Below are 18,668 nucleotides of genomic sequence, written 5' to 3' on the forward strand. Positions count from 1 at the left end.
GGGGGGGAGGGGGAAATGCAGCCTTCCTTGGATTTGAATGAAGAATAGGATTAAGGTCTTAAGTTATGTTGGGACTATGTATTTATACGGGTTTAGTCTAATTTTATACTAATCATTTGAGCCTAGTTTTAAGCATTGTAGTTAATACTATTTGGGATTAAGACACAAAAGTAAGACTGAGCTTTTAAACAGGTGTGATCCTTCACGATTAATAGTTATACTTACTTATACTAACAAATACATTACACTTACTTATACTAATATTTACTAACACTTTAATACTAATACTTATTTATTATAATAATACTATAATAATACTAATACCTGCTTAAAATAATACTTACTAATACTAATACTTACTATTGATAATACTAAAATAATACTAATACTTACCAATAATAATAGTTACTGATAGCTAATAGGAATACTTACTTAATCACTTGAGTCTAACGTTAAATGTTAGAGTTCAGACTAATTGGGACACACACTTGACACACATAAACTTGACTAAGCTTATAAACATATGTGATGTGATCATCTGCGATTAATAGTAAATAAAAAATTATGCTGAAACTACCACTTACTAATACTAAAACTTACTAATAATAATACTTACTAGTATTGATACTTACTTATACTAATAATTGCTAATACTAATACTTATTAATGATGATACTTACTAGTATTGATACTTACTTATACTAATACTTGATATTACTAATACTTATTACTAGTATTGATACTTACAAATACATACTAATAATGGACCCGAACCAGAAAAAAATCTTAGAAGCCAGAAAAAGTCGTTAATAAATATATAGAACATTTTCCCGGGCTATGGTGGACAATTAATACCGAAGAAATAAAACCTCTCAAAAGTACATTGAAGAAATCTTTTTTAGAACAATATAAAGAGAACTTTCTTGCTTAAATTGTGTAAATAATTGATTTTCTCTGTTCTTCCTGTGATTTGGAAAAATGTATTTTTGCTTTGCATAATTTCGCAGAGCTGCTTGGTTGGTTCTCTTCCAATCTTCTCCCTTTTTCTGTGATATGCAATGAAATCACAAAAATCAATAGTACGCCATTTTTTTTTCCTTTTTCCCACTCCTCCTATTCTCATTTTTTTTGCTTTTATTTTTTGTAATTATTTTGTGTAGGGCCTATCATTTAAAACAGTCCTTATCAGCTATATAAGTCCTGACTAATGTATTGCATGTGTGAAATAATTTTTTTTTAATGTTTGTCATTAGTTGAAAATAAAAAATGTTAAAAAATGTTAATACTAATACTTACTAATACTTACTAAGTATCCAACAAATATAACACTTTTAATACCATAGAAAATAATATTACAATTTAAAATAATAATTTTAGATATTCGTAGTTCTGCATTTATAAAACACTAGCCTTAGAGGGCGCTTCACACCCATCTTCTAAATTAATTGTGAACATGTTCTCATTGTGTACATTGTAAAACAAAACAAAAATAATTCGCGGATTTTCACAAAAAATTTTGTGGATTTTCAAAATTTTAAAAATTTAATGAAGATCGAATTTTGATGGAGAAAAATATTTAAAATTTCAATCATTCATAAACCTTCCCTGGGGTCCCTAGATGTCCCACAAAAATTTGGGCCCGATCGGTTCAGCCGTTTTGACGTTTATTGGACACAAACAGACAGACAAGCCAAATTTATATATAGATTAAAGTCATGTGTTGTTAAAAATAAAATTTAATTCAGAAACTATTCTGTTACAATTCTATGTTGAGCCTATATGAACAATTGAACAATACATTTAATTTTCATGCAATATGCATTATCATGGTATAGTAATCATGGTATAGTAAAAAAGAATACTGTAAACCCACCAAGGATGTAGAACCATAGCCTAGTTCATTCAACCCAAGTTAAAGTTGTATCATGAGTTGAGAACTGGACAAACAAATAATATTGATTGTATTTAACCCGTTACTACTGGAGCTGGTATCAACGGCCAGAGGAAATTTCCAGGGCAGCAAGATTCAAATCCTGGGAATCCTTATCGGGGGAACACGGATAACGGTGCTTTCGTCGGAAGAGAAAGCAATCTGAATGTCCATTTTGGTTCCGAGAAAAGGGGAGTCTTGATGAAGGATCAGAAGAGAGCGGTCGATCACAGCTCCAGTAGCTCCGAGAGGAGAATTAGCTCCATCTATGATTCCAGGATTAACTTCGGTTGATCCTCAGTTTGTATTTTAATAATAATGTAAAATAAATGTCCGTGCAAAGTTAGTGCTTTAATCGATTCCATCTGGCTTGTTATATTGAGTTTCTCTTTGTAAAGTTGCCTTTATTGAGTTCTTTATACATGAGTTTCTATTAAGTTTATAATACTTTTTAATTTAATTTGAGTCAAGAAAATGTTCTAGAAATATATATTTAGATAAAAAAAAAAATAAAATAGAAAATTTCAATGTTATCAATTAATCAAAAGTCAGCTCAAAAAATTCGCATTTTCATGCACACTTAAAAAAAAATTACAGTCTTCATAAAATGAAAACTTTTATCCCGCAGATTTTATTCACAGTTTCATTATCTTGGGTTAAAATATTCTTTTTCTTCCGAGGCAAATAAGTAACCTTCTATAAAGGCAAAACAGGTGTTTTTATATTGTGCGGATTTTCATTAAAAAATTACACATTTTCAGAAAATTAAATTGAATAAATTTTTCTTTCAAATCGTCTCATCTGTTATCATTTCGGAAAATTTGTATTTGTTTTGATTTTTACTTTTGTTTTTTGCTTTTTTTAACTCTTCACTAAGTTCGGGATTAAAAAACTTTATTATTTTGCGTAAATGGATAGTTTTGCACATTTAAAACTGTTCTAGTAACCTCTTTCAAAATAGTAATGCAATTTTTTTTGGTTTATAAGTTTAGCAAAGTTTGAAATAAAAATATGCAGCAGGCCCTTATCATAAACTTCAAGCATATTTTTATGCAAAAAAAATCCAAGTTTGTATAATTGTAACGTTAAACAAAGCTCAACTCTAAATTTCTACATTTGGTTCAACTTTGTCATTTATCAACATTTCATACTTTCAGAAATGTAACAAATGTTTAAAATGGAGTCGACTCGTCCTATAGGTAAGCTATAATATCATTTGGACAACATTTTTGGTGGGATGTGATTTTTAATTTAATTAAATTTCTTTAATCAAGAAAATGTTTTCCCAATTTTGCAGTTTTCATGTCTCTGTAAAAAAATTCGTTCTTTATTAAAAAAATGATTAATGAACAGTGAACAATTCAGTGGAAATACTATAAGATAATTTCCATTTTTAAAATTTAATTCTTAAAAAGTATAATATATATTTGTTCTCAGTGACCCTAAATTTAATGATTCTCTCAATACTGATTTGTACAACGGGAAAACAAACCAGGTAAAACTGTTGAATATGAGACCCAAGGTACTAATGTAAGGAAAGTTAATTGTGGTCGCGTATACTCTGTGTACATATTGAAACCAGTTCTCTTTGGGCGGAATTTGTAAACAAGAATAGATGCATCAGTGTTCTTCTGGTATCCAAGGTGGTAATTTGATAATTTTGAAAATTCCCATATTAGTTTTCCTATGTCCAGAATATTTCATAGATTATTCTTATGAAAATGGATTCCATGTCAGGGTGGGATATCCGTCTTGTGTTTACTTTTCCGCCCAAAGACAGTACACTGCAGTACAAAAAATGCTTACACCTCTGAAATAACTTTCCTTGCATTAGTACCTTGATAAAACCTAAGTTTGAAAATTTTTAATGCATAGCATTTGTCAGTCAAGAATATTATTATTTATAAACGTTTTCTATTAGGAAAAGTCAATTTAGATAACCATAATGTAAACAATTTACGCAAAATTAACCCTATCCCTGCTGGGGTACTTGAAAACCAGGATATGCTAAGGAATAGGGTTAAGCCTTGCGGTCATACAGAGAAGTACAGGCCTACCCACAAAAGATAAGATTTCAGAGACGACTGTACGGAATGTATTAAGTTTTGCTTCTTACATTCTTGTTTCAGTTCCCTTGCTGCTTTATCCTTTAATTTACAATCCTATTCATTAATGCCTTTAATTCAATTAATGTTTTTTATTCATTAATTCCGATCTCTGTTTAGACCTGGGCAATTTGCCGTTAACGCCGGGGAAAACCATTGATTTTGTATGTCTTATTTAACCTGAATTTAGTCACCGCTAACGCTACGTCGATTCGAATTTCAGTTTAAATTAATTATTGTTTTGTGTTTCAATGAAAAAGATCATTATTTATTTCTCATTAGAAAACCAACATGAGTAAAATTGTAAAATAAAATGTGAAGGGTACAGCACAGAGGAAGGCAGGAGAGGAATCCGAATATACGTCCTAGAATTGTTAATTACAGGTAAATTTGTTAAGCTTTTGTCTTTTTTGAAAAATTATTCAATTTTATAAAAATATTAATTTTGCTGAATATTCGTAGACAAGTTGAAAAGCAGATATTAGACAGCATTCTCTCCCCTTCAATATATGACGCTCAGATTAGGCATTCATTCATTTATCATCATAAAGCATTATATATTGACAAAAGAGTTATTTTTGAATCATTAAAAATTTTCAAAAATTAAAAAAAATATCTGAAACATTTTTAGCGTATACATAAAAGAAAATAGCACGAAAGCAAATTTGTAAAGTTTACACTAATAATAAGTTGAGGGGCGCGTACTGCAAATTCCGGTTCATTGCAAGCTGTACAGTACAATTACAGACTATGTCAGGCAAACCGGGGCAGTACGCCAAATGAATGATCCCCTTCTAGTGAAATTTATGTGTGCAAAGCATACTGAAAGCCTTTTTATTAATTATTCAACTTGAGCTTGCTATTTTACAGTTTTATCTCGCATCACTTTTAATCTATATAAAGTATGGTTTTAATTATTTAAATTTACAGAATATTAATGAAAACTTTGGTTAATAAACAAGCAAAATGAGTTGTATAAAATCATATATTTAATAAAATTTATTTTTTTAAACTTTAAAGGTTTAGGGATTGCAATTTTTCTGCGGGCTATGTCCAGGAATTGGAAATGAAAACTTGCCTAAAACTCTAATATTTTCTACATAAGTAGAACTTTGCTATTTCAAACTAAGAATTCTGTTTGATCTTAATAATTGTCAAACTTAGAAATATCATTAATTACACCACCAGGCTACAAGGGATGATAAAATTGATTGAGGCAAGTGCATCAGTTCCTCGTGTGTAGAATATTTCATAAGTTTAAAGGGACTGTAAACGTAATTTCAAGTGACCCTCCATGCAAAGATGGCAATGCCCCATTCACAACGGTACCCTTGAAACCTTATTCTGATTAAAAATATGGAGGATACTGACGCCTTCAATTCAAATATTTTTTTCTATTGCTACTTATAAGCAAATATACATACCGAAAATTAATTTAAACAGTTAAAGGAACAAACATTGATAACTTATTAAAAGGAGTGACCGGCTGTGTAATTTAGTTGAACTGAGTATGCAGTGTTTCGGATTCATTTGAGACATATTAAACTTTTTAAAGATCTGTTAATCCTGAGTTTAAGCGCAAATTCGACGTTCAAAACTCCTACTTTGGGGATGGATATGTTTTCAGAATTAGTTTTTTTTATTATTAGCCGGTCACTCCCTTTAAAACACCTGAGGCCGAATTTAAAGAATTTGAGTGGCGGCTTAAATTTAAGCCGCGGCTCAAATATGGTTGGTTTCACCTAAAATTGTATTCAATGTTTCATGATTTAAGCCGGCGCTCAATTGAAACCGGTTTTTGGTGGATTTAAGACGCGGTTCAAATTCATTAAATTCGGACACTGATCAGATTAAAAGTATCGTTGTGAATCAGCATTGTCATCTTTACATGTAGGGTCAATTGAAATTACGATTCAGTCCTTACATATTCTTTTATTTTACTTTTCCTAGATTTGTGCTGACAAGATAATAAAGTAAATCCTAAGATTTGAATCATTAATATAACAAGATTAGAAAGGTTAATTAAAGAAAGATAAAAAGAAGAAGAAAACATTCTATTTAAAAGTTTTTACTTCAATTTATAAGTTCTAAAGTTTGATACAAATGAACTGTTATCTTGAGTTATGATTTTTAAAAGTCAAATATAATATAAAACATAGAAATTGTTAAGAATTCACTTAATACTAGTAAAACTATTGTCAAATGTTTTTAAAGATTGATTTGGTATTGATATTTCTGATTTTTCTGGTTCTCACTGTACATAAAACAGATATGATTGCATTTGAAAAAGAGTTATGTGGTAATTTTTTGCTTTAAATATTCTAAAACATTGATGAAAAAAATCAAGAATTTAGTTTTTAAATTTTAGTTTAGTCTAATCGAGTTCAAATAGATTCATTAAGCTATATTTAGATGTGAGTCCAATATCCCCCCCCCCCCCCCCCGGTGAGTCCGTGGGGATTCTTTTACAAATATAATCCCTCACTTACACAAAAACAAAAGAAACCATTTTATTTTTAAAAATACCAGGGATCCAGAAAATATGTATCTAAACACAATTGATAATAAAGAAATGGAGTCATTGCCACAAACTTTGACATTCTTTTCAACTATCTTTGTAGCCCAATGTGGTAAACCTTGGATATTTCAAATTCCAGTGAGAGTTAGAAAACTGTGAACTAGAGCACGTGGATTTGAAGGTTATGCCAATATTTCAGAAAACTGTGACTTTCGATCACAATTTTACTCATTAATCACAATTTGTTATCGTTATTTCTTAAGTATCTTTTGGTCGGCATATAAATTTTGAATGAAAAAGTCTAGAACAATAAAACCGTAAATTAAAAGATTGTTGAATTATAGACCAAAACATCCACACGTGGATTTAACGATTCTGTCAATATTCCAGATGGCTGTGACTTCCGATCACAATTTGACCCATTAAACATAATTGTTTAGCCTTTTTTCTTAAATACTGTTTTGTCGGGATAGGCATTTTAAATGAAAAATTATAAAATAACAAATCCGTAAAATAAAAGATTGTTGAATTATATACCAAAACATGGTTTATTTTAAATAGAAGAAACCGAATGCTTCTCACTCTGGTTAGTCCGGGGTGAGAGAGACAACATAGAAGCAGTACTTGATGTTGTTACAAAGTAAATAGTGTAATATTAACATATTAAATCACCCATGACGTGAAATGGCACTGCCTAGTGCCTATATTCACATTTGCGGTTTTCATGTTCATTGTTTTATCTAAAATCATAATTTGAGTCTAAAAGTCGTCTTCCTGTTCCAGACTTTTTTAATCTCACTGCATGATTTTTGTAATATTTAATAAAAACAAAGATATAAGGATTAGAAAATTTGAATATGTGCCTAAGACTGAAATTCTTTGGTTCTTGTATCAGACCTAAAATAATCTAACATACCTCATTGTCGCGTTTAATGGTTGTGGGACTAAAATCAAACTTAAAGGGAGTGTTCGCGAAAATGAAAGGGGGTATAGGCTTAATGCGATAAAAATGAGAAAATTGTTTAAAACAACTAATACCAAAGAACGTAGTGTCCATACAAATTCAGAAAGATGCAACATTCAACTCGATTATTTTTCGACGCATTCGTAAATAGTTTATAGTATTTTTCATGATCTGAGAGTTACTTTTGAAAACATTTATTCCTGTTTCGAGGATTTTTGAAAATGAAGACGACATTTTCATATTTTCCGAAAATTTTCTAAAATCCAACGCCATCAAAATTATTTAAAAAAAAAAATCAAAAATATTATGAAATATATACTATATACGAATGCGTCAAAAAATAATCAATGCCTACTGTTTGTAATATTTGAACGATTTGTTTGGAATTAAATTGATTTGATTACGATCCGAGTTGAGTGTTGCATCTTTCCGAATTCTGCGTTCTTCGGTGTGAGTCGTTTTTAACAATTTTCTCCTTATAGACGCAACAGATAGAAGTAAGACTTGTAGCGATCAAAAGCGCTTTTTTTATCACATTAAGCCTATACACCCTTTCATTTTTCGTGAACACTCCCTTAAAGTTTAACAGTCGTCTTCCCAGTCTACAGTTATTTGTCCGGTCTCACTGTACATCTGTTCTAAACATATTTCTTGTTTATGTATTCATAGCTCTTACCCTTGTAAAATATTGTGTAAAGCTGGAGTGTGTGTATAAAGATCTTAAAGGCTCAAATAACATGCTTACATAGATAATACCATACATGAGAATATACAGGGTGTCTCACGAAACATGACAGCTGGTGAATAGTTTTGAATTTCTTCTTCCATACACTAACTTAGATGAAAAAAATACATTTTGCAGTTTATATTTCGTGAAAAAAATGTTACTCAAATATATTTTACTTTGAAACCAATTTTACTATAATATGTCATGTTTTGTGAGACACCCTGTAGTCTGTACATTAACTAGATATGCTATCTAGGGTATATTCACCATACAAACATATATACAAATGGTAAAAAAAAAACATCTCAAACTATTGATACAAATATTTCTTAGTCAACTGATTAAGATTTAAGTAGTTATTTTCAGTGTCTTTCTAAACTTTCTAAAATTTCTAAACTTTCTTAACTTTCTAATCTTTCTGAACTTTCTCTACTTTCTAATCTTTCTAGACTTTCTAAGCTTTCTAATCTTTCTAAACTTTCTAAACTTTCTAAACTTTTCAAACTTTCTAAACGTTCTAAACTGTCTATAATTTCTAAATATTCTAAACTTTCTAAACTTTCTAAACTTTCTAAACCTTTTCAACTGTCTATACTTTCTAAGCTTTCTAAACTGTCTATACTTTCTAAACTTTCTAAACTTTCTCAACTTTCTGAAGAAACTTTCTAACATGTCCGATGAACAATTGTACCCTTTAAACCCATCAAATCTGATAAAAATGCATGGGTTAACAATATTTTCAAGCGAAAAATTGATTACTGTCAATTGTGGGTCCTCTATAAGATTGTGACTTTTATGGATTTCTACTACATCTTGCTTATTATCCGGTTTAAGGGGTACCCATTGAGAATGCCAATATATTGATAGAAGGCCTCTTAAATTAACAGTTCATTAGAAAACAAATTTCTGCAGATTTCATCTTTAAAGATTTTTAACATTTTTGTTTTGGTCTTTCAATCTACATATAAGTTTTTAATGTTCTCTTATCATTGACAATAGAAAAGAAATTTTTTAAACAAAAAAAATGATTGGTAAATCAGTTTATCTGTCAGTTTTTAACAAGGATGAATTTATGAATGAATGACTTTTAGACCGCGGGGAACTAATCTTTCAATTGCACAATCAGGAATATTTAGAAATAGATAGATATAGACATGTATAGAATATAGATAGATGAATAGATTTTAGATAGATAGACGGATAAAATAGATGTATATAGATAGATAGATCGATAAATAGATTTTTAGATAAGTAGACGAATAAAATAGATTTATATAGATAGATAGATCGATAAATAGATTTTTTAGATATGTAGACGAATAAAATAGGTTTATATAGATAGATAGATCGATAAATAGATTTTTAGATAAGTAGACGAATAAAATAGATGTATATAGATAGATAGATCGATAAATAGATTTTTAGATAGGTAGACGAATAAAATAGATTTATATAGATAGATAGATCGATAAATACATTTTTAGATAGATAGACGGATAAAATAGATGTATATAGATAAATAGATCGATTTATGTATAAGATTACAGATTGATTTATTGATAGATATATCTATAAATGCAAAGCTTTAAGATTAAACCACACTAAAGAATTATTTGGGCTCGTCAAGATATTTTGAGGCTTGGATTTCAATTTTGTGACAGAATGGTCAAATAGAAAATATTTTGACAGTTTCACTTGGGAAAAACAGAAAAGTTTGGGTTGGTTAAAATATTAATCTTCTGTTCAAAGTTTCTGATTTAAACCAAGGTTGGAGAATAGTCTTCTTACAAATTTGTAAATTAGACAAAACGAATCATATTTTATCTTTAATTTTTTTCTATCCTTATATTACTTTGTACATTTTTAAAAAATATTTCAAATGTAATTTTTAAATGACCACCCTTTAAAGGGACTATAAAGGAAAAATTAAAGGTCAGCTCATTGAAAAAATACAAGACCAATAACTTTAATAGTTTTGGTGCTAGGGAGGGTTGAAAGATGCCAAAAAAAATGGTCAAAAAAATATCAAAGATATTTTTTGTTTTAAACAAATATTTAAGGGTTGACACATGATTCTACATCCATTTTTCAAGGGCTTTTCAAAGATATGGTTTTTAGATCTGTAGCTTTAGCAACCAAAAAGTTATCGGCTATGTTATATTTTTTTCACAGAGATCGGGCTTTTTATCGTCCTGTGCCGTAACCTATAAATAAAAAAATTAATATTTACAAAAATCTTTTAATTTTCTTTTCATTAAAAGTCAAAAATTTTACGGTGGTTGTTTCAAAAATGTTAGGACAAAAAAACTAGAGAAGGGGGGGCGTTAAACGTCCCCCCCCCCCAGCCTGCTTAGTATTAATAAAATTATCAGAATAAGCGTGTGGGAAACAGGTTTTTTCTGGTTAAAAATCACCCTGATTTTTATATCAACCTATAAATCTAAAGTTAAAGATTAAAAGTTGCGAAGACATTTCTCTTAATAAAATGTGGACCCAACTTCTAAAGATCGGGGAAACCATTTGTTTAAAAACTTTTTAGACCGCTGACATTTCATTCAGGCAACAAAAACTTTAAGAAAAAAATTTTAATCACTTAATATTTAAAAGCTTTTTTATCTTAAATCGACTTGAATTTATGTGTTTGGAAATAAGTTTTGAAGGAGCAAAATTTAATATGAACATTTTCAATAAGGAAATAAATGTCAAAATTAAATTTTAGTAAAACCTAGTAAACTGTTCGATATATTGAACTGATAAATGCATTAAAAATGACTGCAATTTTTTGCAAAACTATAAACAAAGTGTTAAAAATATTCCAAACCTTTTACTCGGGTTTTTAGACAAAATGATTAAAAGAAATTAAGTCTTTGTGACAAACTCTATTTTTCTAATTCCTTTATTTTTGCAACCCAATGTTTTAGACCTCTGATATTTAAAACTTTAAATTTTGTAAATCAAATAATATATGTTTTAAGTATTGAAGGCTTACACGATCAGGTTACCAAGATAGGGATTTTCCAAATGTTTTCGATAAGCTAGAACACTCATGAAACAGTCAAAAATGTTTAAAAAGCATTGAAAAGGAAATGCATGTTTATTGTATAAAAGGAATCTTGTTTAATGAATCTAGAATCCTGAATAGATAGTATGTTATCAATATAAAGTTATTTTCTTCAAAACCTTTTAGTGATTCGATCCATCTTACATGGACAGGTATAGAAGAAGGAAGGAGGTTAGATGTAGTAATATTGAAGGAGTTAAGGGGTTAGATGTAGTAATATTGAAGGAGTTAGGAGGTTAGATGTAGTAATATTGAAGAAGTTAGAAGGTTAGATGTAGTATTTATATTAGGAGTTTGGAGGTTACATGTAGTATTATAGAAGGAGTTAGAAGGTTAGATGAAGTATTATAGAAGGAGGTAGGAGGTTAAAGATGTAGTATTAGAGAAGGAGGTAGGAGGTTAGATGTAGTATTAGAGAAGGAGTTAGAAGGTTAGATGAAGTATTATAGAAGGAGGTAGGAGGTTAAAGATGTAGTATTAGAGAAGGAGGTAGGAGGTTAGATGTAGTATTATAGAAGGAGTTAGAAGGTTAGATGAAGTATTATAGAAGGAGGTAGGAGGTTAAAGATGTAGTATTAGAGAAGGAGGTAGGAGGTTAGATGTAGTATTATAGAAGGAGTTAGAAGGTTAGATGAAGTATTATAGAAGGAGGTAGGAGGTTAAAGATGTAGTATTAGAGAAGGAGGTAGGAGGTTAGATGTAGTATTATAGAAGGAGTTAGAAGGTTAGATGAAGTATTATAGAAGGAGGTAGGAGGTTAAAGATGTAGTATTAGAGAAGGAGGTAGGAGGTTAGATGTAGTATTATAGAAGGAGTTAGAAGGTTAGATGTAGTATTATATAAGGAGGTAGGAGGTTAGATGTAGTATTAGAGAATGAATCAGGAGGTTAGATGTAGTATTAGAGAATGAATCAGGAGGTTAGATGTAGTATTATAGAAGGAGGTAGGAGGTTAGATGTAGTATTATAGAAGGAGGTAGGAGGTTAGATGTAGTAATATAGAAGGAGTTAGAAGGTTACATGTAGTATTATATAAGGAGGTAGGAGGTTAGATGTAGTATTAGAGAAGGAGGTTGGAAATTAGATGTAGTATAAGAGAAGGAGCTTGGAGATTAGATGTAGTATTAGAGAAGGAGGTTGGAGATTAGATGTAGTATTAGAGAAGGAGGTTGGAGATTAGATGTAGTATTATAGAAGGAGTTGGAGATTACATGTAGTATTATAGAAGGAGGTAGGAGGTAAAATGTATGTATTCGAAAGGGAGGTAGGAGGTTAGATGTAGTATTAGAGAAGGAGGTTAGAGCTTACATGTAGTATTAGAGAAGGAGGTAGGAGGTTAGATGTAGTATCATAGAAGGAGGTAGGAGGATAGATGTAGTATTATAGAAGGAGTTGGAAGGTTAGATGTAGTATTATAGAAGGAGGAAGGAGGTTAGATGTAGTATTAGAGAAGGAGGAAGGAGGTTAGATGTAGTATTATAGAAGGAGGAAGGAGGTTAGATGTAGAATTATAGAAGGAGGAAGGAGGTTAGATGTAATATTTTAAAAGAAGTTAGGAGGTAACATGCATGTATTAGAGAAGCAGGTAGGAGGTTAGATGTAGTATTATAGAAGAAGTTAGAAGGTTAGATGTATTATTAGAGAAGGAGGTAGGAGGTTAGATGTAGTATTATAGAAGAAGTTAGAAGGTTAGATGTATTATTAGAGAAGGAGGTAGGAGGTTAGATGTAGTATTTTAAAAGAAGTTAGGAGGTAACAATTATGTATTAGAGAAGGAGGTAGTAGGTTAGATGTAGTATTATAGAAGAAGTTAGAAGGTTAGATGTAGTATTATAGAAGGAGGAAGGAGGTTAGATGTAGTATTAGAGAAGGAGGAAGGAGGTTAGATGTAGTATTATTGAAGGAGGAAGGAGGTTAGCTGTAGTATTATAAAAGGATTTTTTTCTTAGATCAAAATACGTTTAAATCCTTAGAACTGATTTCTTGATATTGCGAGTAGACGGACCAACTGTTGTGCTGGTAAATCTTTATGTTCGAAGTTTTGAGAAAATTGATGATGTAAAAATGGAATTCAGTGTTCAAATCACTTTCAGGTAAATAGCAAATAAAGTCATAACATTTTCAGTAAAATGCAAGGTGTCCCAATAAATATGGGACTTGGGAGTTAAGGGAACAATTTTTTTTGTTCAATTTTTTTTTTGTGAACAAATTTTTATTAGTATTACAGTTAAAATTAAAAATTTCTAAGGAATTAAGTCGTTGCCGCAAGCTTAATTCATATAATTGTGCAAACACATGGCGTAAATCTTAAATATTTTATTTGATATTTAATTAACAGAATTGGTAGTTTTAAATATCAAAGGTCTACAAACTTAGGTTGCAAAGATAACAGGGCTTAGAAAGACTTAATTTCTTTCCAAGGCAGTTGTTGACCGACCTTCTTCATATATAACCATAGAAAATAATGGAGATATTCACAAAACCAAAGTGTAAAATTTAAAATTATGGAATAAATTTATATTTGAAGAAATATATATTTTTATCCTTGGTTTAGACAGGGGGGGGGGGGGTACAGTTTGTTTTGTACTTTTGTATAAAAAGTGCATGATGTATCATGTATTAAGGTATACACAATTGAGTCATTCCGGCGGGGTAGGCCAGGGTAATTTTGTTTGATTTTTAGAGGGTAGGAGAGTGGGGAGGGGGCCATAAGATAAAAGTTTGAATGATTGATTTATTGATTTGATTTTATTGATTGATTATAATTTGTATGATTTCTAGGCAGCAATGGAATGATAATCGTCTTGAATTCGACGATCAGGTAATATTTGATTGTTTGATTTATGGATAACTTCAAAGTCATTTTTGATCTTAAAAAAGGCACGAGGCATTGAACACAGGTAGCTTGGTTTTGGCCCTAATCCTCCCAATTCTAAAATTATAGTCTGCCATTTATTGCTCTAAAAAGTAACAGAGAATTTGGTTTAAACTTTAATTTAATAAATAAAACCGTGTAAATGTCTCAATCTAAACGAAATCATTCATATCTCCGGAAATTATGAATGCTCAAAAATAATAGACCAAAGTTTGGAAACGTGAGGATTGGTGATTATAGTATTTAATTGTTGCTAAATCAGATTATTATAACCTATGTTGAATGCCGCAAACTATTTCAAAGGTCAAAGGCAACTTAATTTGAAGTTTTCAATCAATTCTATTTCGGCATATTGAGAACATGACAGTCATAAGAATTTTTATAATCCAGCATTCAAAGTGTTGTTTTCGACAAAATACTAATTTTTTAATTTTTAAAGATGTCAACAATTGATAGAATGCAATTAATATTAAATCTTAAGACAGAATGAATAGTTATCACAATTACATGCCGATCAATAATTGATTTTCAATTACAAACGATTCATACTTTTTTTTTACATTTTGAAAAATTTTAAAAGTAAAAAAATATTTTAAAAAAAGTGAAATTTAATATGCATTTAGGCAGGTCGGATAAAGTACTTGACAATGACCGAAAGATCTAAGGTAATTAAACTTTTTTTTGGGGTGTCTTAAAATTAAAGTATCGAATGTATGGAATTGCATTATTTACTTATTATTTAAAACTAGCTGAAGGGCCCGGCGTTGCCCGTGAAAAACAAAAATGGAAAAAAATTGTTTTAAAAGAAAAATATTCGAAATTTTTTACCCTATTACAACCCCGGGTACCCATGAGTGAACTCAAAAAATGTCAGCCCAATCGGTCCAGCACTTTGGCCGGCTATAGATATCATATAGATATATATAAGAGATTATAGAAAGAAGTCTGGTTGAAAATTATAAAAGAATAATTTAGTTTTGATATTTTATTGAAAGTAAAAATCTATTTTCAATTGAATTCTAGTTTAAGATATCGTTAAATCTAGAAACAGCCATTTTCTAAAATTGAATTTTACCAGTAAAATTGTATCTTTTGTTACAGCAACAGCATGCCACATATAAATTTAACTCTGGCATAAGATATATGTGAAAAAAACTCTCCCCGTTTGAACTGATTTGGTCAGGCTTTGATCAACATATAAAACAGTGCCTCTTAAAACGCCATACATATCAGCTTAAATTGGAATTAGAATTGAATACCCTTTATCCCAATTTCTGAATCTAAATATCCAATGTGGACACTTTCACTTCCTGCTTGATCCGTCTTTTTTTCTATCTTTTTAAATAGATACTACCAGATTCCGACCAATCAGAGTTCTCTAGTTTAATAGCTCGTACAATTTCAAATCTGATTGGCTGAACGGAGTTCTTCATACGCCACACTACTGCTTGAATTTTAAACACTTTTTAGGATACAAACTAAAGATTAAAATAATCTTGAGATTAATAAAAAGAGATGATCAAGCATTGATATTGATATCCCCAATTCTAAAGTTTTCAGCTCTGGTAGGAATTTAATACTTGGCAAAATAATTTTTAACTTCAGAACATTGAACACAAAATAGATGGAGGGGGGGGGGGGTGTATATGACCGGAGCATACATAAAATAAATGTTTGGTTTTTAATGGTTTCTGTTTTCCTCTAATGTTTCTTAATTGATCTAACTCCACCAAATGTTGCCAATGTTTCTAAGCATATTTTGCTTAGCTTCAAACTTTTACTAACTAGAAAATAATGTGTTCTCTTTTAACAAAATGACAATATAAAAGTTTTCAATATGACAGTTGTTTAGGATTATAAAAGAAAATACTAGAAATTAATGTTTTTTCATTTAACAAAAAATAACAATATAAAAGTTTCAAAATGACAGTTGTTTAGGATAATAAAGCAAAATGCTAGAAATTAATGTGTTTTTTCTTTAACATAAAAAATAACAATTTAAAAGTTTCGAAATGGCACTTTTTATTGATTTTAAAACAAAATTTCAATATGGCGGTTGTTTAGGATTTTAAAACAAAATACTAGAAAAAAATGTTTTCTTAAATGGCCTTTACCCCCTTTATCCCCAAAACATAGACTTACCCATTACCCATCTAATCTAATCATGTCTAAGTTGAAAACATTAAATCATTTATGACGTACTACGTGTTGCAAGTTTACAGAATATCATGTTTACATGCTTTTTGCTACACCCCATGCCCTTGCTCCGCAACTCCCTTAAATACGAACCTGTTCCCCCCTTTCCTCTTCCTATTCCCAAATATTCCTCCGACACTCACTTTCCCTTCCACCCATTTACCCCCTCCCCCTCTTTCCCCTGCTTCCCTTCCTCCCATTTAGCCCCTTTAGGGTTCCCTGGGGAAATCTTAAGAACTATAAGGATGTAAAGGATAAAAAATATATTCTTATTTTTTTATTTAGGAGAAATAGATAGATTCATAGACAAAGACATATACAAATACAATTTATAGAAGGTCATAGACACAGAAATATACAGATTTAATACATATACAAAATACAAAGAGATAATATAAAGATTCATAGACACATAAATATACAGAGCTAATTTATAGATTCATAGACATAGAAATATACAAAGATAATTCATAGATTCATAGACACAGAAATATAAAGAGGTAATAAATAGATTCATAGAGACATAAATAAAAAGAGGTATAAATTTGCAGTAAATAGGTTAAAGTTACCTGTTCTCTTAGAATTGTTAAACATAAACTTAAGTAACTTGTACTTGTTAACCGTCAACTTAAAATAGTTACCTGCTAACTTGTAAATGTTAAGGGTTAACTTGTATGTGTTAACCCCTAACTTATAATTGTTAACTGCACTAACTTGTAAATGTTAACCCCTATCTTATAATTGTTAACCGCTAACTTGTAATTGTTAACCGCTAACTTGTAATTATTAACCGCTAACTTGTAATTGTTAACCGCTAACTTATAATTGTTAACCGCTAACTTGTAATTGTTAACAACTAACTTGTTATTTATAACCGCTAACTTGTAATTACTAATGGTTAACTTGTAATTGTAGTTAACCACTAACTGGTAATTACTAACAGCTAACTTGTAAATGTTAGCCGCTTACTTGTTATTGTTAAGTGCTAATTTGTAATTGCTAACCGCTAACTTGTAATTGTTAACGGCTAACTTGTAATTGTTTCGTAAACTTGCAGTTGTTAACCTGCTAACTTCAAACAGTTACCCAGTAAATAGTAACAAATAACTACTAACTGCAAACTATTTATCATTAATGGGACTGTAGGCGTGATTTCAAGTGATTCTTAAAGCTATGTGTCTGATTCAGAACAGTACCCTGTCAAATTTCTTATGATCAATGATGTTGAATTATTCTTATTATTTTACAAAACCATGTTATTGTTAATCACTTTGTTACCTGGTTGTTTTTTATTGAAGACATTTTTACGGTTACTTTCTAGAAGTCCCAGATAATAAATATTTACTTTTAGAAAATTTAAATAACCGCTTAGAACATGAAATATTTAATATTTCCGAGGGACACACGTACATCGTCAGCTGAATTGCAAATATACGGATTTACGGGAATTCAAATGATATTTGTGAAATATTAACAGGGAGTTCTCTGTCCTCGTTGAGCAGTCAAAGGTTGAAAGAGTTCCGTTGTAAATCGGATATTGCCATCTTTGCATGGAGGGTCACTTAAACTTACGCTTACAGTCCCTTTAATAATCTCTTCTCTACTATCTGTTTTATATAAAATACTTGTAAGCTGTGATACTATAGATTAAATCAACAACTCATGTCATTTCTTTACTAGCATTAATCAATTGTATATTATATACATTTCCCCATGGGCTTAGAGTATATACAATACATACATATTCATCCTTTATAGAATATTATGTTTATTTCCCCCCTTTTTTATTATGCTCACATAATCCTTCTTATTTCTATGTTTGGAAAATATACAAGGTTTAGCTTTTTCATACAAGAACATAAATTAGCTTTCATCGGAGTAATTGTCTTTTCCAGTTTTTATCTTATTCAGGAGTTTTATTTTTAGATTTTTTCTATCGTTTTTATTTGATCATTGCTTTATAATTATTTTATCATTATTGATAGAATGATTTTACTGTCAAAAATCTAGGTTTCTACTTATTTTGATTAATTTGATTTAGGTTTGAATTTTTATTTTTTTAATTAAGGTTTGGATGCCAGATACGTTCTTCAGAAATGAGAAGGATGGACAATTTCATAATATTATTCAACCAAACCTATACGTCAGGTCAGTTTAAGGTCACGTCAGGTCACGTCAGGTCATGTCAGGTCATGTCAGGTCACGTCAGGTCACGTCAGGTCATGTCAGGTCATGTCAGGTCACGTCAGGTCATGTCAGGTCATGTCAGGTCATGTCAGGTCATGTCAGGTCA

The 18,668-nt window shown here is 30.2% G+C and overlaps 1 protein-coding gene across 1 annotated transcript in view; it reads left to right on the plus strand.

Annotated features, from left to right (window-relative positions):
• The first annotated feature begins 3,085 nt into the window (after positions 1-3,085).
• LOC111705640 (glutamate-gated chloride channel) overlaps positions 3,086-18,668 on the plus strand; it is a 44,841-nt gene continuing 29,258 nt past the window's right edge. Inside the window, exons 1-9 of the mRNA XM_023478257.1 lie at positions 3,086-3,129; positions 3,368-3,425; positions 4,357-4,419; positions 4,498-4,560; positions 9,336-9,370; positions 13,304-13,397; positions 14,086-14,125; positions 14,803-14,844; positions 18,444-18,523. Of these exons, the coding sequence (XP_023334025.1) occupies positions 3,099-3,129; positions 3,368-3,425; positions 4,357-4,419; positions 4,498-4,560; positions 9,336-9,370; positions 13,304-13,397; positions 14,086-14,125; positions 14,803-14,844; positions 18,444-18,523 (506 nt within the window). The 5' untranslated portion in view covers positions 3,086-3,098. The remainder of the gene's footprint in view (positions 3,130-3,367; positions 3,426-4,356; positions 4,420-4,497; positions 4,561-9,335; positions 9,371-13,303; positions 13,398-14,085; positions 14,126-14,802; positions 14,845-18,443; positions 18,524-18,668) is intronic.

This window comes from Eurytemora carolleeae, unplaced genomic scaffold (genome assembly GCF_000591075.1).
Source record: "Eurytemora carolleeae unplaced genomic scaffold, Eaff_2.0 scaffold664, whole genome shotgun sequence".
Lineage (NCBI taxonomy): Eukaryota > Metazoa > Arthropoda > Copepoda > Calanoida > Temoridae > Eurytemora > Eurytemora carolleeae.